This window comes from Lepidochelys olivacea (assembly GCF_965140295.1).
Source record: "Lepidochelys olivacea isolate rLepOli2 genome assembly, chromosome: 2".
Classification (NCBI taxonomy): domain Eukaryota; kingdom Metazoa; phylum Chordata; order Testudines; family Cheloniidae; genus Lepidochelys; species Lepidochelys olivacea.
In genome coordinates, this window is record NC_140412.1 from 38945976 (window position 1) to 38969335 (window position 23360).

General features: G+C 44.8%; 1 protein-coding gene across 1 annotated transcript in view; it reads left to right on the plus strand.

Annotated features, from left to right (window-relative positions):
• The first annotated feature begins 1511 nt into the window (after positions 1–1511).
• The window catches only part of YWHAZ (tyrosine 3-monooxygenase/tryptophan 5-monooxygenase activation protein zeta), a 31363-nt gene continuing 9514 nt past the window's right edge, over positions 1512–23360 (plus strand). The window contains exons 1-2 of the mRNA XM_084620493.1: positions 1512–1670; positions 4346–4649. Coding sequence (XP_084476619.1) covers positions 4356–4649 — 294 coding nt within the window. The 5' untranslated portion in view covers positions 1512–1670; positions 4346–4355. The remainder of the gene's footprint in view (positions 1671–4345; positions 4650–23360) is intronic.

The following is a 23360-nucleotide window of genomic DNA, read 5'->3' on the forward strand; positions in this document are numbered from 1 at the left end:
GTGGAGGACAAAGCATTCTCTGGCAAGGTGATCTGGCTGTAGACCAATTGATCGGGTGGATGCAGTCTGACCATTTTTAGATAATGTTGCAATTTTCTGTCAGAGGAACCCTTTCCATCATAAGTAATGCTCACAATTCAAACACACCTTTTATACTCAATACCCTTCTCAACCTTCCCCCACCCCTCCTGAAACCCCCAGCCCTATCCCCAGCAGAGATCTGACCGCATAAAGGGAGAAGTGCCAGAGACTCCAGGAAGGCCACTAGGGACTCTGCTATTGCTATTGATTTTCTGTTTAAGGAACTCAGATCCTCCAGTGATGGGCAATGGCATAAAACTCAGATCGATGGATGACAGCAGAGCACCGGCTTTGCTAGAGTGAAGGGTAAAACCAGCTTTCTGCTTCAAGCTCAACTCTCCTAGGTGCTCTAAAGCAGCCTTTTTCGGCATGTCAGGCACTGAGTCGCTCTGGTCAGCACCGCCAACCAGGACATTAAAAGTCCCATCAGCGGTGCTGCCCAGGCTAGTGCCTATCTGTTCCAATACCACGCTGCACCCCAGCAACGGGTCTGGCTTCTAGGCAGGGGGGCCACGGGGCTCCGCGTGCTGCCCCCATCCCAAGTAGCGCTGGGGGGTGGGGGGGCATGCATGCGGGCGAGAGTCATGCGAAGCCGCTTGCGTGCCTCCACCTAGTAACCAGACCTGCTGCTGGCTGCTTACATGGCGCAGTGCGGTGCCAGGCCAGGCAGGAAGCCTGCTTCTGAACCCTGGTTGTGCCGCTGACCAGGAGCCGCCAGAGGTAAGCCTGTGCCCCAGCCCAGAGCCCCCTAAACCTGGAACCCCTTCCTGCACCCCAAACCCCCCACCCCCACCCCCAGCCCAGACACCCTCCTGCACCCTGAACCGCTCATTCCCAGCCCCACCCTGCAGCCCTCACCCCACTGCCCCAGCCCTGAGCCCCTCCCGCACCCCAAACCCAAGCGCCGTTGGGTCATGGGCATCAACAATTTTCTTCAACTGGGTCCCCAGAAAAAATGTTTGGAACCCACTGCTCTAAAGAGCTGCTGCAGGGTTACGCAGACTGCTTTGAAATGTCGTGTGCCACATGGGAGCCGGGGCTTCAGCCAGCCACATTTGGGGCTATTTGAACTGAGAGACGCCGCCCCACCGAGGGCACCTCGCACAAGTCAGCAGGAGGGAGCCCCTCCCCGACGGCATTGTGGCAGGTCTGTGTGGGGGAAGGGAGAATCGGTGCGCAGCCTCTCCCAGCCCTGCCGCCAGGGGAGCGGCGCGGACCCCGCAAGCGCTTGCTCACGCACACGCTGCAGTTGGAAGCAAAGGCGCGCGCCCGCGGCACAGGCTGTGGCGGGGCAAGGCGTGTCCCCCGCGGTGCTGCGCGCGCCGACGCCAGCGGCAGTTGGGGCGGCCCCCGCCCTGTGGGGCGGCGGGGAAGGCGCAGGCGCTCGCTCGCTCGCGGTTGCCATGGCCCCGTTTGACGTCACGGGCAGTGTGGTGCCCGTGCGTTGCGGCGCAGTGATTGGCGGAGACCCCGTGTGCGGCGCTGGGAGAGAGGCTGCAGCGGAGAGAGCAGCAGGGCTAGAGAGCTACAGTCCGTGCCGGCTACCCGCCCCGAGACACTCGCGCCGCCGCCGCTTCCTCCTTACACAGGTAACGGGGCCCAGGGCACGGCCAGCCCTGCGGGGCGTCCGCAAGGGGGGAAGGAGCTGGCGGGGTAGCGGCGCCCCCCCCCCGTCCTTTCGCAGGCAGCAGGGCGGCTCCCCGCGCCGGGCTCCGCGGGCAGGGCGCGGGGGCGCTGGCCCCCAGGTAACCATTCCGCCGCTGCGGACGTGGCCTGCGCTGCACAGGTGAGGCCGGGTCCGCCCCTCCCTGTGCTCCCTGCCAGGTTGCTGCCTCGGAGAGGGGGAAGATGGAGCCGTTGGGGGAGGCGGGGGCAGCAGCGTGTGAGCCGGGGCAGGGGGTCAGCTCCTCTGGCAGGTGGGGCTGCTGGGCGGGGGCTCCTTCGGGCCGGGCAGGCAGCGGGGCAGGGGGCGCAGTCCCTCCGGGGCCGGTGCGGGCCGCCCCACCTGGGCGCGCGGGGCCCCGCCGGCAGGGGTGCCGCCTGCCTGGGGCCGGGCGCGTAGCTTGTGGGGCGCAGGCGGCTCGCTGGTTGGGTGTGGTCTCCCGCCGGCAGCGCTGCCTCCGCCTGGTCGAGCGGGGTTCCTGGAGCGCCTTGCTGCGGTGGCCCCGCCCCGGATCCCGGCGCGGAGGGAGCCGGGGTGTCGCTGGGCACCCGGGCCGCGGGGCGTGTAATGGGCGCTTTGCCCGGGCTCCCGAGCGGCCACGGCAGCTCCTGTAGGGCGGCGACTGCGCTGGCGCCGCGGGGCGGGTTCTGCGCCCCCTCTCTCGCCCGTGTGGCGACTGCGCCGGGCTGCGGCTTTCCCCACTGTCGCTCTGTGTCGGGGCGGGGGCGGGGGCGCGGCCGCCTCCTCCCCCCGCCGCTGGGCTGAGGTGAGCGGGGTTAGCGCGCACAGTGGGCTGGGCTCTGGCACGGATCCGCCATGACAAAGAGCCCAGCCGAGGCGCTGCCTGTCTCGGAACCGGGCGGATGCGGCGGCCGCAGCGCGGGAGGGGCGGCGGGAGGAGTCTAGCCCGGTTGTCCCTCCTCGCCCACGCCGCGTCGATTTCATGGTGTAGCCGCCCTGCGCTCGGTGTAGCTTTGCCGGCTGCAAGCGCGCACCGCGGCCCGGCGCTGCGGAGAGCTCCAGCAGCACCATTTTATGCTGTCAAGACGCGATCTAGTGTACAGAGGAATTGACTGGCATTTTTCCACCATCGCTGTGCTTCATGAAAGTAGCTTCTCTTCTGTTAAAGTGCAGCAGTGCTGTCCAGGATCCTGCCGTGCCAGTCTGCTAGCGTTAGCTGGCCAGTAATCACAGTTTGATCAACTGGCTTTCAGAGAATGTTTTAACCATATCTGCCCTGTCTAATCTATACTGGGTGGTATCATTGCTGTAGCTGCAACCATTATGTAAAATGGCTTCTTAACAGTGTTTGCAGTGTGGTCAAGGCCTTAATCCACCCTAGAAAATATTACAGAGAAATGGAGCAACTGTTCTTGACCAGTGTTGGTTGAAACAGCTACTGAAACGTCTTTCACCCTTGAGATGACCTGATCTCTGAAAAAAAATCTAAATTTTTTTAAATTGAGTTTAAATACAAGAAATTCAATTCCAATAGTCCCATGTGAAGTATTACACTTATGTAAGACAAACAAAACTGTTGGGGAGCAATGGGATGGCAGTTGGAATAAGTAATATAAAAACACACTTTTTAGCCTCATCAGTTAAGATTCCAAGGAATCTTATAGCTAGTGAATATTGCAAGGCTTGAAATAATTACCAAATATTATGAACCAAAGACTAGTGAAATGAGTGTGGGGGGTGGTGGACTCTAACCATTCTGACATGCAAAAGGGTATATTTTAATCAAGTTAGATCAGTATGATTGAAAGGGCTTGTTAAGATGCAGACCAAAAGGTCTACAACACACCCAGCTAACACTTGCATCTCAATGAGGGGTTTTACTCAAATTGGGCAATGTGCCCATCAAGCCATAACCAGTAAGGTGGAAGAGCAATGCCCAGGTGAGAAGCTCAGCCCCTCCCTTTCTAGGAGGGCTACAAGTGTATGTGGGTGTATGATTAGGGCCCAAGCTGTGATATCAACCTCTGGCTAGTAAGTATCTGAAAGTTTAAAAACTCCTTCTGGCTGTGGCAGAGTTATTTTTTTTCATTCTAGAGCCTCAACTTCTTGAGGGAGTTGGGAGTTTTGTGCAGCTAGTTCAGCCTGGAGTTCAGGGTTTTTTTAATTTCTGTTTTTCATTTATTTTTTGGACTGGTCTTCCTCTGAACTGTTTAAGGGTCAGCAACTGATGCTGCTTCCAATTTGTTCTCCAATCATCAGAAAAATGAAACTGACCAACTTAATCATGCTGATGCTGCTTGGCAGTAGTCTGAAGAGAACTCTGAGCAGTGGCAAGAGGCACTTGAATTGTCTACATACTTGGGAAAGCACAGAAATGGTGCACCTTAATCTTCCAAATGTGATGTGATCTCTGAAATGAAAGATTAGAAGTGTTAATTAAAGATTTGAATTTGTAGAAATGTCATGGCATGAAGACTTAAGTCACTGGTTTTATAAATATCCAAGCATTGAGAGCCTTAGTTGCATAACTGACAAGCTAGAATATTATATAATTTTAAAAAAAGACTCATTCTACATATGAGGCTAATTTTCCCTTGATGAATATTGTTTAAATAATGCCTTCCTATTTTCCTTCTTCAGAAAAATCAGCATGGATAAAAATGAGCTGGTGCAAAAGGCCAAACTGGCTGAGCAGGCTGAGAGATATGATGACATGGCAGGCTGCATGAAGTCTGTGACTGAGCAAGGAGCTGAGTTGTCCAATGAGGAGAGGAATCTTCTCTCTGTTGCTTACAAAAATGTCGTAGGAGCCCGTAGGTCATCTTGGAGAGTTGTCTCGAGTATTGAACAAAAGACGGAAGGTGCTGAGAAAAAACAGCAGATGGCCCGAGAATACAGAGAGAAAATTGAGACAGAGCTAAGAGACATCTGCAATGATGTGCTGGTGAGAGATAATAAAACTGTATTTAATTCGTGTTTGCTTAATATTGCAGGGTAAATAGTTTTGGCCCTGTTAAACTACTATTTTTTAGACCCTTGCTAAAAACTGAGGCATTCTATGCAAAGCATCCAAAATCTCCCCCATACCACCACTTCTGAAAAACAAAATTAGATAACCGAGTGACTTCTCTTCCTTGAATACATAATTCCAAAACTTCTATTAAAGTCTTCATGGGCATCAACTCTTACATATTTGCAAACTTGTTGAAACTCTTTATTGTACGTAGACTTTATATTCCATTGATTTCTTAATTATATACTTGTTTGTATATAAGCAAAAATATTGACACTATACTTATCTATGAATGAACTAATTAAGGGACATTGAACCTGGTTTCTTTTCAAAGAAATATTTTTTTCACATAACCCAAAGTCAGACTTTTGTATCTGGAATCTTCAGTATACTGTGCTGCTTGTATGAGGTTGTAATTCTCACTATGGAAATTGTGCCCCTCCCTGGGTAAGATGATGTAATGTTAGTTATGACTCAGCCATGCAGAAAACTGTCTGCACAAGGAGGCAGTAGCAAAGCTACTGATGCCCTCTTCAAGTTACAGCTTTGAGTGATAAAAAGCTATAACAAAGAAGGTGATCTCTAGAGTTAGCCTACTTTTATGGCTTGCAGTATAAAATAAGATTTGTTAACATGAGGGCTGAATGTTTAAGTTTCTAATTATGATGATTCAGGAGCCAAAAACGCTCTTTGAAGTATCTAGTTACCTACATTTTTCGAACTTTACAATAATACACACATACTGGTATACAATGAACTCATTGCTAGTGAGTGTCTTCCTTTTGCATGTGTGCTGAGGTAGAAATCCTATTGCTGGTGAGAACAGCGACAGTAAATGAAGAACTTCACTGAAATTTTGTGATATAAGGATTGAAGTTATACATGTATATGTTGTAAAATCAGCTGAGATACATGCAGGTGTTGATTAAAATGGTATGCACGCTTTAGCTGAACCCTTCTTTTAAACTTCTATTAAGGTTACTGACTCACCTTAAATCTTGGCTGGTGGATAGTCACTAGATGAAATGCGATATGATCATTCCTTAGAATGAACTGAAATGTATGGAATACAACTTCTTCAAAGGTGTAGAAGAGAATATGGCAATTTCAGCATCATCCTGAGTGTCTAGTTCTATTTAGGGTCTATCTTCCTTGGAGATTGGCACACTAAAAGTACTCATGCAGAATGTGTCTTATCATTAATATAAGGGTAACTTTAAAGTGCCTATGGAACTGGGACTGCCTAGCTTACGCAGATGTAACACTATTAAAACAACTGTCTCAATGTGAAGTGTGCTTCAATCCAATTAAGGACTACTACCCAAAGCTGCTAATTCCTAATTTTATTTCAGTAGGTCTCATTGGTGGGAGAGAACAGAATTTTTGAAAAGGACACTGCTTGAGCAGACTTCATACAAAACTCAGCCTTGTAAACTAGGTTCATAAAGCTTTAAGGCCAACAACTTCATAAAAGATTTCTTAATTCTGCTAAAAGATTTATTGGACACAGCAGTGTTTGCAATCAAACACTGAAGTATTTTTTTCTCGAACATGAAAAACAGATTCTGAAACAAGGTTTTCATTGTTCCTGCTTAAAAAATAAAGCAGGAAACTAAAATATTAAACTATTTCAGCATGTTTTAATCTAAGGTATCTGTGTGGAAAAACAAGCCCCCCCCCCAAAAAAAAAGCCTGTCAGTATCCTTCAGATTTCAGAAGGGACTTTAAATTGTTTGCTGTATTTGGTGATCAGAAATATAAATTATCTGTTTAGATCATTACTACTCAGCATACTTAACTGACTTCAGCCAGCTAAAATCTTACTCATCTGGGTGTGGCCAGTCCAGTTATTCTTAATCAAAACTAAACCTGTTTGGACTAAGCCACCATCCAGATGAAACAATGCCCTGGTCAGTGACTTTTTTTTAAGAAAACTGCACTTCTAAATGCTAGGTTTAAAAAAAAAAAAAAAAAAAAAAAAAGTTAGACTATTACTATCTTATGTATCCATGTGACTGGTTATAAAAATGCTTTCAAAGGTGCACTAATTATCAAGGTTAAAATTTTGGTTAAAGAATTAACATTTATAGCTAAACTGACTCTTGTTTCTTGATGGATAAGATGTCCCACATAGACTCATTAATTAAACTAGTATGTACCAAGAAGTTTCTGTACCAGATTCGATGGCTTGAGATGGGCAAACGGGATAAAATCCAGTCCACATTCATTGTAGCCCATGTTACTAAGTGAGAGAATCAACTACAACAGCATATTTTAACTGCATATTCAACATAGGTATCTGCATGATACTACTATCTGAGTGAAAATGAAAAGAGACTTACTTTAATTACAAGTTTTTGTAGTTGGACTCTAAAGAATAGCCTACAACTATCCACATAGCAAACTAAATAATTTCAGAGGGAAATGAGACTGGACAGAGAGCGTAATTATTGACTCTGCTTTTATATAGACAACTGGATCTTAAGTGTGGGTAATAAAGTTCCAGTTATACACACTTCATGGCCTTTACAAAGTTTCATGCAAAAACTACTCAGGCTCCCTGTGCTTCCCTAACAAGCTCCATTTAAATGAATGTATTCATTTTTCTTTCCCGCTCTACTTGGTCATTAAATAAATGACTTTTTTAAGCTGCTGCTCTCCCTGGGTATTTGCAGGGTCATTCAGGAAACACTGCAAAGTATGAAATATTGTACCACAATTCACTTGGAAGTAATAGATAGCCTAATCGCTAAATTGATAGATTAGGAAAGTGGTGGGGGGAAGCCCTTTAGTCTACTGTGTTTGTGACATTACCAGAATGTGGCGGCAGTTGGTTGTGCTGGAGCTTTATGATGCTGCGTTTGTAATTTGCTGGGAACATATAAAAGTGGTAGATTAAAATAAATAGCATGAACACAATCCATTTGTTGGGGCAGTGGATTGGGATTTGGGAGACCTGGGTTCTGTTCCCAGCTCTGCTGCTGACCTGCTGTGACCCTGGTATTACCAATCTTCCATTTAAACTGGAATTATTCTGATATGGAAGCGTGGGAAATTGGTCAAGGAATACTTTCTAAAGGATTTGGCACTTCATAGTATGTATACAGGTACTGGCTTTTCCAAAACACTTAACAGCTGTAAAGGAAGCGCAGGGCTTCAGACAAGCATTGGCCTACGCCAGTTGCTAGGTGCTCACTTAAAACACGAGCAATAGCTGACAATTTACAATGGAAAGTAGTACTGGGGGAACGCATACTTCATAGATTCTCAAAAAGAACAGGAGTACTTGTGGCACCTTAGAGACTAACAAATTTATTTGAGCATAAGATTTTGTGGGCTAAAATCCACTTCATTGGATGCATGCAGTGGAAAATACAGTAGGAAGATACAGCTATAGATAGATATAGATATATTCATAGATTCTATAGGCCTAGCACATTGCACATACCAGGGGCTCCTTGCATTCCTCCATCTCCCTCTTAAGCTCCTTATGTGCTACCTTCCCTGCTTTTCTATTTCAGGGAGTCCCTGCAACTCTTCTGTGCTTGAGTCTGTGTCCTCCATTACCCCCCTGCACCTCCCTTCCCGGGCTCTATTTTCCCTTTCCCAGTCCTTCCACAGACTGCAGGTCACTGTTTCCATGCCCCCTACCTCTTTTTTTCCTCTTCTGGGTCCCTGATTTCCCTCATCACCACTCCCACCTCTGTTCCCTTGTATGTCTCTCCTTTTGTCCACTCGCTAGAGTTGTCTCCCACAAAGCCACCGTGTAAGACTCTCTTTGTCTGGCCTCTGACAGAAATATCTTCTCCACACAGCAAGTTAAATGGCTGCCACTGATATGTGTAGGCAGTACCAGGAAGCCTGATTATTCTCTGAATCCAGAGTCTCTGGTGTTTCTTTTTACATCAAAATTAACAGAGTTGTCTTTTGATGCCTAGAATACTCCCTGAAATTTTGGAATTGATCAATGCGATGTTCCAAGTTATTGTTAGAAAAATGCAGTTGAGTTTAGGGCCTTGTTTTGCTCAGCCAAAAAATCCAGGGACAAGTGGTCTGTCCAGGGACTCCTTGAATGAGGTAATGAGGCCTTCTTCCTCAGATTGTGTCTGTAAAACAATTGCTTCATACTAATTTCAGGGTCAGAAGTTTACAGTGGCACTTCTTCAGGGAAGTGCATCTACTTACACTTGCTATAAGTACACACTGTAAACTGAAGCTGGGTAGTAGCAGAACTGAAGGAAGAGGGCAGAATTTAATCATCCACCTGTATTTTTTTGGTATACAGTTCTCTGAAGAGCATATATAAAAACCCCCAAATTTTATGTGTTTGTGAAGGAGCATAAGTAGCATCAGAACAGACCCAAGTGACTGCTTGTTCTCAAAGTGCTGCAGCAGGGATGTCTGTTGCCTTAGTTTTGGGAATTGGCCATTCTAAAACACTATTTCATATTCCATTGATAAAGATATATAGGTGTAAGAGGTTAATATGCTATCACCTATTCATATTTACCACATTCCATCTGTACTTAATCATATTTCTGCATCAGATGTTAATGAGTAGTACTAGCAAAATTAACATCCCCCACTTGGCTTGTCTAGGGTTTGAGTGACCATTGAATGCTTTTGCAGATGGACATACATGACTATATTTTTACTTTAAAAGTGGCATCTAACATAGTGTCCTACTTCCAGCCTACTAATTTTTAAGGAACACCGCCGTAATTTTTCTGGCAGGTAGACTGGTGGGTTGCTGGTGGGCTCTAGTGGTGTAATAACAGTGAATCAGTTGGTTGAGGAGCGCCTGGCCAGACATGGGCGCAGGGACTAACTTTGGAGTGACTTGACCAGGTCATTCTCTTTAGTCCTGCAGTCAGTCCTATTGAACCGTCTTATGGTGAGCAGGCAGGCAATACGGATTGCTAGCAGTCGTACTGTACCATCTTCTGCCGGGCAGGCAAGAGATGAGGATGGCTAGCAGTCGTATTGCACCATCTTCTGCCGAGCAGCCATGAGATGTGGATGGCATGCAGTCCTTCTGCACCGTCTGCTGCCAGCCAAAGATGTAAAAGATAGATGGAGTGGATCAAAACAAGAAAAGACCAGATTTGTTTTGTACTCATTTGCCTCCTCCCCTGTCTAGGGGACTCATTCCTCTAGGTCACACTGCAGCCACTCACAGAGAAGGTGCAGCAAGGTAAATCTAGCCATGTATCAATCAGAGGCCAGACCAACCTCCTTGTTCCAATAAGAACAATAACTTAGGTGCACCATTTCTTATTGGAACCCTCCGTGAAGTCCTGCCTGAAATACTCCTTGATGTAAAGCCACCCCCTTTGTTGATTTTAGCTCCCTGAAGCCAACCCTGTAAGCCATGTCGTCAGTTGCCCCTCCCTCCGTCAGAGCAACGGCAGACAATCGTTCTGCGCCTTTTTTCTGTGCGAACGCCATACCAAGGGAAGCGTGGAGGCCGCTCAGCTCACTTTGGCAATTAGGAGCACATTAAACACCACTCGCATTATCCAGCAGTATATGCAGCACCAGAACCTGGCAGAGCGATACCGGGCAAGGAGGCGACATCAGCGCGGTCACGTGAGTGATCAGGACATGGACACAGATTTCTCTGAAAGCATGGGCCCTGCCAATGCATGCATCATGGTGCTAATGGGGCAGGTTCATGCTGTGGAACGCCGATTGTGGGCTCAGGAAACAAGCACAGACTGGTGGGACCGCATAGCGTTGCAGGTCTGGGACGATTCCCAGTGGCTGCGAAACTTTCGCATGCGTAAGGGCACTTTCATGGAACTTTGTGACTTGCTTTCCCCTGCCCTGAAGCGCATGAATACCAAGATGAGAGCAGCCCTCACAGTTGAGAAGCGAGTGGCGATAACCCTGTGGAAGCTTGCAATGCCAGACAGCTACCGGTCAGTTGGGAATCAGTTTGGAGTGGGCAAGTCTACTGTGGGGGCTGCTGTGATGCAAGTAGCCCACACAATCAAAGATCTGCTGATATCAAGGGTAGTGACCCTGGAAATGTGCAGGTCATAGTGGATGGCTTTGCTGCAATGGGATTCCCTAACTGTGGTGGGGCCATAGACGGAACCCATATCCCTATCTTGGCACTGGAGCATCAAGCTGGCGAGTACATAAACCGCAAGGGGTACTTTTCAATAGTGCTGCAAGCCCTGGTGGATCACAAGGGACGTTTCACCAACATCAACGTAGGATGGCCGGAAAAGGTACATGATGCTCGCATCTTCAGGAACTCTGGTCTGTTTCAAAAGCTGGAGGAAGGGACTTTATTCCCAGACCAGAAAATAACTGTTGGGGAGGTTGAAATGCCTATATGTATCCTTGGGGACCTAGCCTACCCCTTAATGCCATGGCTCATGAAGCCATACAGAGGCAGCCTGGACAGTAGTCAGGAGCTGTTCAACTACAGGCTGAGCAAGTGCAGAATGGTGGTAGAATGTGCATTTGGACGTTTAAAGGCGCGCTGGCGCAGTTTACTGACTCGGTTAGACCTCAGCGAAACCAATATTCCCACTGTTATTACTGCTTGCTGTGTGCTCCACAATATCTGTGAGAGTAAGGGGGAGACGTTTATGGCGGGGTGGGAGGTTGAGGCAAATCGCCTGGCTGCTGGTTATGCACAGCCAGACACCAGGGCGGTTAGAGTACAGGAGGGCGCGGTGTGCATCAGAGAAGCTTTGAAAACCAGTTTCATGACTGGCCAGGCTACGGTGTGAAAGTTCTCTTTGTTTCTCCTTGATGAAACCCCCCTCCCCTTGGTTCACTCTACTTCCCTGAAAGCTAACCACCCTCCCTTCCTCCCTTTAATCATTGCTTGCAGAGGCAATAAAGTCATTGTTGCTTCACATTCATGCATTCTTTATTCATTCATCACACAAATAGGGGGATGACTACCAAGGTAGCCTAGTAGGGGTGGTGGAGGAGGGAAGGAAAATGCCACACAGCACTTTAAAAGTTTACAACTTTAAAATTTATTGAATGCCAGCCTTCTTCTTTTTGGGCAATCCTCTGTGGTGGAGTGGCTGGTTGGCCGGTGGCCCCCACACCGCGTTCTTGGGCATCTGGATGTGGAGGCTATGGAACTTGGGGAGGAGGGCGGTTGGTTACACAGGGGCTGTAGTGGCAGTCTGTGCTTCAGCTGCCTTTGCTGCAGCTCAGCCATACACTGGAGCATACTGGTTTGGTCCTCCAGCAGCCTCAGCATTGAATCCTGCCTCCTCTCATCACGCTGCTGCCACATTTGAGCTTCAGCCCTCTCTTCAGCCCGCCACCTCTCCTCCCGGTCATTTTGTGCTTTCCTGCACTCTGACATTATTTGCCTCCACGCATTCGTCTGTGCTCTGTCAGTGTAGGAGGACAGCATGAGCTCGGAGAACATTTCATCACGAGTGCGTTTTTTTTCTTTCTAAGCTTCACTAGCCTCTGGGAAGGAGAAGATCCTGTGATCATTGAAACACATGCAGCTGGTGGAGGAAAAAAAAGGGACAGCGGTATTTAAAAAGACACATTTTATAAAACAGTGGCTACAGTCTTTCAGGGTAAACCTTGCTGTTAACATTACATACGTAGCACATGTGCTTTCGTTACAAGGTCGCATTTTGCCTCCCCCCACCGCATGGCTACCCTCTCAACCCTCCACCTCCCCGTGGCAAACAGTGAGGAACATTTCTGTTCAGCCACAGGCAAACAGCTCAGCAGGAACGGGCTCCTCTGAATGTCCCTGAAGAAAAGCACCCTATTTCAACCAGGAGACCATGAATGATATCTCACTCTCCTGAGGATAACACAGAGAGATAAAGAACAGATGTTGTTTGAACGCCAGCAAACATACGCTACAACAAAGCATTGCACAATGATTCCCGAGTACGTGTTACTGGCCTGGAGTGGTAAAGTGTCCTACCATGAAGGATGCAATAAGGCTGCCCTCCCCAGAAACCTTTTGCAAAGGCTTTGGGAGTACATCCAGGAGAGCCGCGAATGCCAGGGCAAATTAATCCTTTCACATGCTTGTTTTTAAACCATGTATAGTATTTTAAAAGGTACACTCACAGGAGGTCCCTTCTCCGCCTGCTGGGTCTAGGAGGCAGCCTTGGGTGTGTTCGGGGGTACTGGCTACAGGTCCAGGGTGAAAAACAGTTCCTGGCTGTCGGGAAAACCGGTGTCTCTGCTTGCTTGCTGTGAGCTATCATCATCATCTTCTTCTTCTTCGTCCCCAAAACCTGCTTCCGTGTTGCCTCCATCTCCGTTGAAGGAGTCAAACAACATGGCTGGGGTAGTGGTGGCTGAACCCCCTAAAATGGCATGCAGCTCATCATAGAAGCGGCATGTTTGGGCCTCTGACCCAGAGCGGCCGTTCACCCCTCTGGTTTTCTGGTAGGCTTGCCTCAGCTCCTTAAGTTTCATGCGGCACTGCTTCGGATCCCTGTTATGGCCTCTGTCCTTCATGCCCTGGGAGATTTTGACAAAGGTTTTGGCATTTCGAAAACTGGAACGGAGTTCTGATAGCACAGATTCCTCTCCCCATACAGCGATCAGATCCCGTATCTCCTGTTCAGTCCATGCTGGAGCTCTTTTGCGATTCTGGGACTCCATCATGGTCACCTCTGCTGATGAGCTCTGTATGGTCACCTGCAGCTTGCCACCCTGGCCAAACAGGAAATGAGATTCAAAAGTTCGCAGTTCTTTTCCTGTCTACCTGGCCAGTGCATCTGAGTTGAGAGTGCTGTCCAGAGCGGTCACAATGGAGCACTCTGGGATAGCTCCCGGAGGCCAATACCGTCAAATTGTGTCCACAGTACCCCAAATTTGACCCGGCAAGGCCAATTTAAGCGCTAATCCAGTTGTCGGGGTGGAGTACGGAAATCGATTTTAAGACCCCTTTAAGTTGAAATAAAGGGCTTCATCATGTGGACGGGTGCAGGTTTACATCGATTTAACGCTGCTAAATTCGACCTAAAGTCCTAGTGTAGACCAGGGCCTAGGTGTGCCTCAGAACTAGATCCCTTTACTTGCCACACATGTTTGTGTCTGGCTTAGTCTGGACTGAACCATATTAATTCATGGTTTTTTTCCATTGGTGAAACTCACATCTGTGAGTAAGTCCTGATAAAAACAGATGTTTGGCTAACTTGTTATAATTACTAGTCTGAAAGGGTTGGAAGTGTTTTACTCTACTAGTAAAGGACAGGGTAGCCTAAAGCTCTTGACAGAACTCTTGTAATCCAGAGCATCTGAAGAGGCTTCTCCCTAGAAGTTGCCTGTAGCAAGGGAATGCTAAGTACATAGTATCCATGTGATCCTCAAACTAGGAGAAAATGGACATCTTAAAGATTCCTTTTTATTGGCAATAGTTTCAACTTTTGAGATAGCTTGATTAATAAAATCATTTAATGCTGCTACTGATTAGCATTTATCAAATTATACTCAGTGTGAATTCTTTTCTCTTTCTCCTGCTGCACAGGGAGAAAGACAAATGTATGGAAAGAAGCCAGAAAACTTGTATTTTGTAAGTGATGGCTCTCGTACTCCATAGATGTAACTGACGTTTAATAGTTGCTGGATGGCAAACAGTCATAACTACAAATCCAGTGTATATTGCAGAAGAAAATATCCAAGTTTATCATAAAATCTGATCAAGATGAGATGTATAGTCCTAAAATGGAATATCACTGGGACAACTATGGTCCTGCACTGTTGGCATGCTCATAAGTTTAGATTTAATATAAAATTCCATTTGGAACACAGACTAGATCACGATCTTTTCTCCTTGTGCTGTGTGTGCACTGAAAAATAACTCAACTTAGATTGTCTAACGTATGTTCTTTCCCTACTTCATTGGTAGGGAGAAAAACCTCTTAAGCTGTTCATTTGAAACATCACATACATAATGCTGTAAAATATAACTTACACTAAGGCAGTTAGTGGCACCCTTGCCTATTGTAGAGTGCCTAGTTCCTTTTGCTTTCAAAGGAGTCCAGATCTCAGGCAGTTTGGATAATGTTGCACTTGATCTTATGTATGGCCAGTTATTGATGTACACGGCCTACATAAAGGGAATGAACGTGCAAAATATAGTTTTTTAATAAATAACACTGGAAATTGCAGAAGTATCTTACAGCTCTGCACTGTAATCTCTCAAAACTACATGAGTAAATTTAAATGACCAAAATGTGCTACATCTTATAAAAGATTTGATGGACTGTCACTGATTTGCAGTGTAGAAGGGCAAATGGAGAGCCACTAATCACCCATCAACCGGTCACCCTTATTTTTTCTGTTATGTTTCTTGCTCTTTTTCCTGTCTCTTTATATTCCTTTCTTACTCCAGTCCCTACTATTCCTTCTTAAAGAAACACAAAACTTCTTTGTAATAGACAATATCTTGCATATGGAATTAATATGATGACAAGGGTCTACCATCAAGTGTGGTAGTTTTACTTGTATCCCCTTTTAGACTAAAAGCATTTTTGGCAGGCACTCTTCCTGTTACAGTACCTCTCATAACAGGGCCATGATCTTGATTTGGGCTTACGTACTACTGCAATTTAGATAATACTGAAATAATCTTGGTAGTTTCTACAAAATATAGCCAGATTTAAGTACCAATTTTTGATGCTGTACTAGATCTGATTGCCTGCCTGCAGGAGTTTATAATACAGAATCAAATAAGACTCAGAAGGTGGTAATAGAGCCCTTTATATAAAAAAGGAAAAGTGTGGAATTGTCGGAAGCCTCATAGAAATGGGTTTTCAAGAGGGATTTAATAGAAGATGAGACTCCAGTGTCCTGGGACAGGGAGGTCCATGTCAGAAATAGGTTGCATAAAAGAAGGCTTAGACTGAGGAAAAACAAGTGTGGTAAGACTTAATCAGTAAAACGCGGTAAAATATCCTCCAGTACTTTTAATCCCTTTCATTCCCTAGTAAAATTAATTTTGAATATAACATTGTAAAATAAACAAGTTTGGTATTAATGTTAAAAAATGGCATTGGTTTTGCTATAAACTAACATGACACTTATTTGAGTTCTTAAACTAGCGTAATTGTTTTATCAGTCCAACACATTTACAAATGCAGGCCTTCAAATTTTTGGTCCTTCTAAAGTTTGATGTCTTTCCAACATAAGGTCTGAGTTTTATATTAGTAATTCTAGGCTTTTCTTTCATTGGATATCTTAACAGTAATCAATGGCTTTAGTGTCCCAGGAAGGAAAGCTTTCATAAGGTATGGATAAGTTCTTACAGGGTAGGTATAATTTAAATCAAATTGATTTAAATCACTAGTCAGGAAAACTGGATTTAATCATGGATTTCTACATAAAAGTGCATTCTTGTTGGTTGTTATAACCTTAATACGTATTCTTCACAAGTTGGAGAAGGTTTCATTTTTAGAAGGTACACCCTATACATTTTTAAAGTGATTTATTTTGAAAACTTTTCAGATTAGTTTTCCAGCTATCTGAAAATGAATTATGTCGTTATTTCATTTACCAAAGCAGATATTTATGAAGTCATTGGGAGGTGAACGATCTCCATTCAACAGGTTAATCATTAATATGTGGAGGATTTTCTTGCCATGCTTTATTAGGAGGAGAACATCACCAGATACATTTTAATTGTTTTAGTTAAATAAAACAACGTTATGTATTCTGGATTTTTTTCTTCAACAGCAAACATATATTTTAACAAAACAAGCATATGAATTTTTGAATTTAGTTAAACACTCAATTTTTTTAAAATCAGGTTTGTTTTTGTTAAAATTGTTTAAAATAGTTTAATGAAATATTTAAAAAAAAAAAATCAGCTGTGTCAGCCAGGTCAACATGAGAAACTTTAAAATATTGGCTTCTGCAGCTAACTCAGTCATCTTCACCTTCATTTTCCTGTTTGTTCATAATCTGGAAAAGAAAAACAAGCTTTCCTGCTTTTTCAGGTCCCAAACGATTTCTCAATTTGGAGTGAATTAGTCCAAAGGAAGAAAATATTATTTCTACACCGGCAGAAGAAGCTACTGCTCTTAAAAGTGAGATGATCACTTCACTAGTCTCTGAATCCAAGTGCTTAAGTGACTTCCACCAGTTCACTGGTGTGACTTACTTTAAAACATCACCAGCAAACATATTTCTTGAATGGTTCACCCTTAGCTCTGAAGTTTATTATAGTTGGCATTATGGAGGGATGACTGCTGGATGTCCATGTCATAGCCAACTCCTCTTCTTCAGCAGTTAAGGCTTGACCCTGGTACCAAGTATTGAGAATATTTGCAAGAAAATGAGCTGGAGATAGTGCTTGTCCCATTTGTTTTTTTAATGCTTGTAATTTAAAACTCTGTCATTGCATATTTCTCTTTTTAAGATCTCATTCAGTTCCTTCCAGATTTCAACAACATCATCAATAAAACAGCTATTTCCCTGCATTTTGTTCAAGGCTACAGAAATAGGCTTCAGGGTACGCAGCATGTGTTCAACATTTCTCTTCGGCCCAATGTTGAGAACTTTTGCTGTTACAGTGCCATCTATTTTTTTAATGATTTTGTTCATAAACTGTCATCAGATTAGGCCAGTTCTTGATATAGTGCTCAAAACAGTCCACTACTGAGTTCCATCGCACATCTTGTGGGACAGTTAGCTTGGTTCCTCCCACCTTTTTCAGAGCAGCTGCTGCAAAGTGCTTGTTAAAGAAGTGTTTTGCAATTTCAACAACATTGGCCTTTATTTCTGGAACACTGAAGTCTTTGGCTTGGAGGTACATCAAATGAGCACTGCAACCGTCTTATTAGCTTGGGACTCTTTTCCCAAGCTAAAAGATTTTTAATTTTTTTTTGTCAATTACCTCTTTTTGTAATCTGCTTGTTCTTATGACAAACTTATCTATGGTTTGGTTCTGGATGATGGAGTTGTTGTTTTTTCCTTTTCGCTACAGGTGATATACTGTGGCTATGTGACATACATGATGTGACTGAAACACTATCATTGGCAGATAACTCTGAAACTATAGAAAATGATGGTGATCTCGAAGGTGGATAATCTTCAGAATCCTGTATGTTGAGGGTAGATTCTCCTAAACAAAATAAGTCAAAGCAGTTATTTAATTATTACCGTACTGCTCATTTAGTATTCTCATTGCATTCACTGACACTCAGTACCACTTTAAAGGTGAAATTGTAAAAGGAAGATCTGCCTATTTCAGCTTTTTATTTTTTATCACAACTGCATCTAAAATAATAGTACCATAGAGTAACAACTATATTTTTTGCTCAAACATGAGAATTCAAGAATAGTCCAGAAGGAAGACAGGCAATCCTTAAGAAAGAAGTATGAAATATAAAATTTTACTAACCCGAAGATCCTGCATGTTCAGATATGTTCCTTTCATCATCTTCAACGCAGCTTGCTCCTGAGAAGGAACACTTCTCATGATGTTTCATTCGGGCAACCAGGCCTTGCATTTCTTTGTTGCACTCTTTGTGTTTGCACGCATGCCTGTCTTTCCCACAGGTAGAGGAACTTCATTAAAATATTCCCAAACTGGGTCTCTTTTATGGCCTGCTGCCATTATAGGTTTTCCCTTCTAGTGTTAGAATGGTATGGTAGATCTCAAATCAGTGAAGGCTACACTCAGAAAGACCTCAGGACTTCTGGAATATGCTGCTTAAACAGTTTCACTTTTTTGTTTCCCCTGCCTGTCCCTCCCTTCTCACATTTATTTCCAGACTTTTCTTCCTTGTCCAGATCTATTCTGCCCCCAACAATCTTCTAGTCATTGAACTTTTTGAAACTTTGCACTTTTAGAGAGAGGTAAGGGATTGACTCTGTACACAAATTTGCAGAGGGGACAATAGGGTTGAGGTCTGTTATTTCTCACCTCTAATTATGTATGTATTTATTTTAAAACATTTTTGCCCTTAACAAGCATGTTATCTCTGGAGACACAGATCCACAGTTTGAGAACTGCATCTCTGATAGTATCTTCTGGACTGAGCACCGAGTCCCATTTGGTAGATAGAAAGATTAACCTAAATAATCTATAGAGAAACCCCTGGAATCCCATAAGATTGGGTCCCTAATCAATAAACTATTGGAACTAATTTACAAAATTTTTCTTAAATAGTACATGAATATATTGTCTCATACTATAGAATTACTATAGAATTAGAATTTATAATCCCTATTCCTTGTTTAGATATCTTTGAGTGATGATGTATCTTTATCTTTAGATAATTTTTTTCCTCAAAAAGCATTTTATCAAAATCCATTTGATTTTTATCCACCCTGAGTTCTTATGTATTCTTTTAAATTAGGTATATTGCTGTTAATGAGCAGCTGATATCTTTAGGACAAGTGAGCCCACTCCTAATGGCCTGCCCTTGTTTGTCAGAAGGGAAATACTTTAAATAGAACACTGTATTGCAGAAACCTTCCTCAGGTACAATATTAATTATTCAGAATCCCCAGGTGGCAACATTCATTTTTACTGACAGCTTCATCAACAATTTCATCAGTGTACACACTCAGAACTAGAAGCAGCTGGCTAAAGTAGGACATTGGTTTAACATCTTCTGTTGGATTAAGGAACCTGTTCCTGCCAGATTAGTTTCACCAAAAGAAATGAATGAACACTTTTCTACAAAGGTAGTTCAGGCCCCAGATGCCAGTAAAGGGCTATTTTAATCGCCATGGGTTGCGTTCCAGTCTTTGCTTGAAGTCCAGAGCACAACTTCATAATTCCAGTATGTACACTACCTACATGAAGGAAAAGCACTTACATTGCAAAAAGTTTTGTTTTATTTTTTATTTATTTAAAATGTACAAACAGTAAGCATCTCTGGGATAAACCTCATTTTGCTGGACCACAGGAACAAATGACGTTAAATGACTAGTCCCGAAAGAACATATCTGCTACATTTGTAAATCACCATGTAAATTTACAATGTACAGATGTTTTAGTGGTGCATACTGAATATGTATATTTGCCTTGATTTTCTAACTAGCTGGTGGTTTCTCAACAGCTGGAACAGTGGAAAAATAAATCTCTTGCTTTGGTCATTTCTCAGAGTGGAACAGTAAATATCCTTAGCTAAGATCACTAGTTCCAATCTAGCCTAAGCTAATATGCAAAAAAGATGCAGTGACAGTGTGCCACTGCAGATTACTGGACATTACTCTTTAACTATAACAAGTGTTCTTGGCTGTTTCATCATAAGCCTAGAAGTAGATCAGGACTGAGATTCACTGGCAGATTAGTGAAGCTTGTGCTGAAGCTGTCTATATTGTATCTTTTTTATTCTGTTTAAAAAAAATTTTTTTTTTTGGTAGTACTGAAATTCCCTTGGGTTGGGATAGAAATGTGCCAAGTTTCCTCTTTAAGTGCTGGTCCATACGTGTATTCCATACGTGAGGTACCCACACATACCATGTGCCCAAGTCTCAAGGTTTGGGCAAGCAGTGTCCATTGGTCCCACATGCATAGTAGATCTCCTTGCACTTCTAAGTAAGGGCATAAGAGGCAGTGTGGGTCAATGCCCACTCAGTTGCTTCTTACCATCATATGGCCTGACTGTGAATCCAGTGTCCTCTCCTGCTCCAGTCTTTCAGAAAATCCTGTAAATAAGATTTTAAATAGTTATTCTTTTAGCATAGTATAGTTAGTTTTTAGTATAGCTTGTTTCCCCAGACCAGGTATAGTCCCTGACTGTGGGGAGGCAATCCAGAGTCCTGGGCTTCAAAAACTGTCTCTCCTGCCGTGTGTATCTCTCCATCAGTGACTAACATCGACGCTGCCTGATGCATATTTCGACGAAGTGCAGCATTTGTTGCTTGTTTCCACTGAGAACTCTCAAAGTCCATGAGCTATGCCTTAGAAAACACTTAGTGGAGAAGGCCATGAGGTCTCTCTCTGATTTGGCAAGGGAGATTTGGTACATCGGCCTCACCAAACGAGCAGCTCCCCTCCGAGCACATGCTTAAGAGTGGAGCCCTCAGTTTCTAAGCATAAAGACATCTTTCTCTAGGGATTTCCATGAGAGCAAGGGACACTTTCATGGGCACAAGGACAAACCCCATTGAAGACCATCCATAAGAGAAGTGCTCCTTCCCTGAGCCCACCAAGGTTGGGTGACCCCCTACTTGCAGACCATGAGGAACTGATTCCGCAAAAAAAACCCTGAGACTGAAAGATGAAGCAGGTAACAAAGCGTAAGGACCATCATCCAGTGGTCCTGTCAATGAGTGCAGCTCCAGAATCTGCAGTACCAACTCATCTGCACAAAGAACACACCTCGTCTAAAGATGCTCCTGTACCATCAATGCTGACCACCAAGACCCATGCACACTGGAGTGCAGAGATCTACACAGCACTGGAGGATATCTTACTCCCCCTATCTCCAGTCTCCCCTTTTCTGTCCCAGCCCTCCTGAATGACATTACTAAACTGGAAGATACTACTGTGATATCCAGGAACCGTCTCTGAACCATCAGGCAGGATTGCCCTGGTACTGACAGCTCCGCCATTCCAGCAGGAGTGATCTCCCCCCCAAGATTCAGAATGAATCTGATGGGCTGGTCCCTCTTTCATCCCCACAGAGAGAGCCACACGCAGACAGTCACTACTCCTATGTACACAACCACCGTAGGGGACAGTGGTTTCCCATTCCATGCCCCCTTACCCCCAGTGGTTGGTCCTTCTTTTTGGCCTTACTGTGGGCTGTGGGATCTCTATACCAGATGTCCAGGAGTCTTTCCGCTCTTCTCCCAACCAGTTCCATCGGTGTATGAGGAGGAGGAGGGGTGTTAAACTGGAACTGCAGATACTGACGAGTTCCGATGGGAGTCTCCACCTCTTCTCCAGATGAGGCAGTTTCTTCTTCTTCTTCCCCATCCCGACCAGTAGACCATAAGCAATACCAGGACTTATTACGAATAGTGGCTGACAATCTCCAGTTATCTCTGGAGGAAGTCTAAGACCCACACCACCAACTATTGGACGTTCTGCAGCCTCAGGTCCCGAGTAAGGTAGTCCTTCCAGTTAATGAAACCATATTGGAACTTGTGAGATTAGTCTGGCATACCCCAGCGTCCTGTGCTCCCACACCTAAGAATTTCCCAACTCTGTTGGTGCAGGCTGCTACAGAATGAAATAGGTCACAATACCTAAGGATCCCATTCCATCAGGCAAGGGTTCCAAGAGATGACCTCCTGGGCAGAAAGGTCTTCACTGCTGACTTGCAATTCTGCATTGCCAATTACCGGGCCCTGTTAGTCAAGTATGACCTTTTAATAACTATTCTAGACTGGAAGCCTTTCTGGACAAACTTTCCTCTTAGGAAAGAGCATAGTTCCTCTTTTAGAGGCGGGCAGGCTGGTGGCAAAAACGGCCCTTCTGGATGCAGTCAATGTAGCAGATACAGTGTTCAGAGCTTTAGCTACTGGTATTGTTATGTGGAGGGATTTGTGGTTGCAATCCTCAGGCTTCCCCAGGGAGGTGCAAAATACTATCCAAGACCTTCCCTTTAATAAGGAGATAACTCCCTCCAATCGTTAAAGGACTCTCACAGTCTACCCTTTACTCCCTGGGGATCCATCCACCAGTCCCCAGGAGGAAGCAGCAAAGGCAAATCTATAACCCAAGACCACCTTCACCACCACCTCATGCACTCTACTACCAGTGTCCTGCCGAACCTCCCCGTAAGTGATAGCAGACATAGAAGTCCCACTTTTCATCCCCCTCTACCACTGTGACCACAACCCATTCCCAGCCCACTGCTTGGACATTCAATATTCTGGAGCTGTGGGCAGTCCACCTTGCATGCAAGACCTTCCTCCCACTCATTCACTTCCTTCACATTCAAATGATGTTAAACTATATCGGGAAGGTGCAAGATTGTTCCTGCTTTGTTTGGAGACAGTCAGGCTTTGGAACTGGGGCATCAGGCGCAACACCACCGTCCAGGTGGCATACCTCCCAGGAGTTCACATTGAGGCCTTAGCAGAAAACCTCAGCAGGCACTTCTCAGCGGACCACGAGTTGGAAATCCATGACTGCATTTTGTCAGACATATTCACCCTCCGCTAGGAGACCTCTGTGTCTCAAGTGAACAAAAATCTTACTCTTTGTTCCAGAGGAGCCATAAGCCATGACTCCAATGGCGACACTCTCCTGCTGGCAAGGAAAAGTAGTCTCGGATATGCCTTTCATCCCATCCGCCTACTTCACAACATCTCTTTCAAAGCACTCGTGGAAGAGGCCAGTGTCACTCTCAGAGCATTCTACTGGCCAGGATGCTTTTTTGGTTCCAGGAGCTGTCAATGTCAGCTTGTCCTCCAATCAAAATTTACACCTTCCCAGAACTCTTTAACCCTGCCCTTGTCCTGAGTCAACCCCACAGTCCAGACTTTTCACCTCACGGTCTCGTGTTTGGATCGGTGTCGGAAATAGAGCATTCTAGTTAGTCCCCTGTCAGGTGATACTTACCCAGAATAAAAAAAGAATCAATACCTGTTTGGCTAAATGGAAACACTTCTTTGCCTGAATGCAACAGAATCAATCTCACTCAGTCTTGCCAAGCATCCCTATAGTTTTAGATTACCTCCTGTCTCTAAAAAAAAAAAAAAAAACAA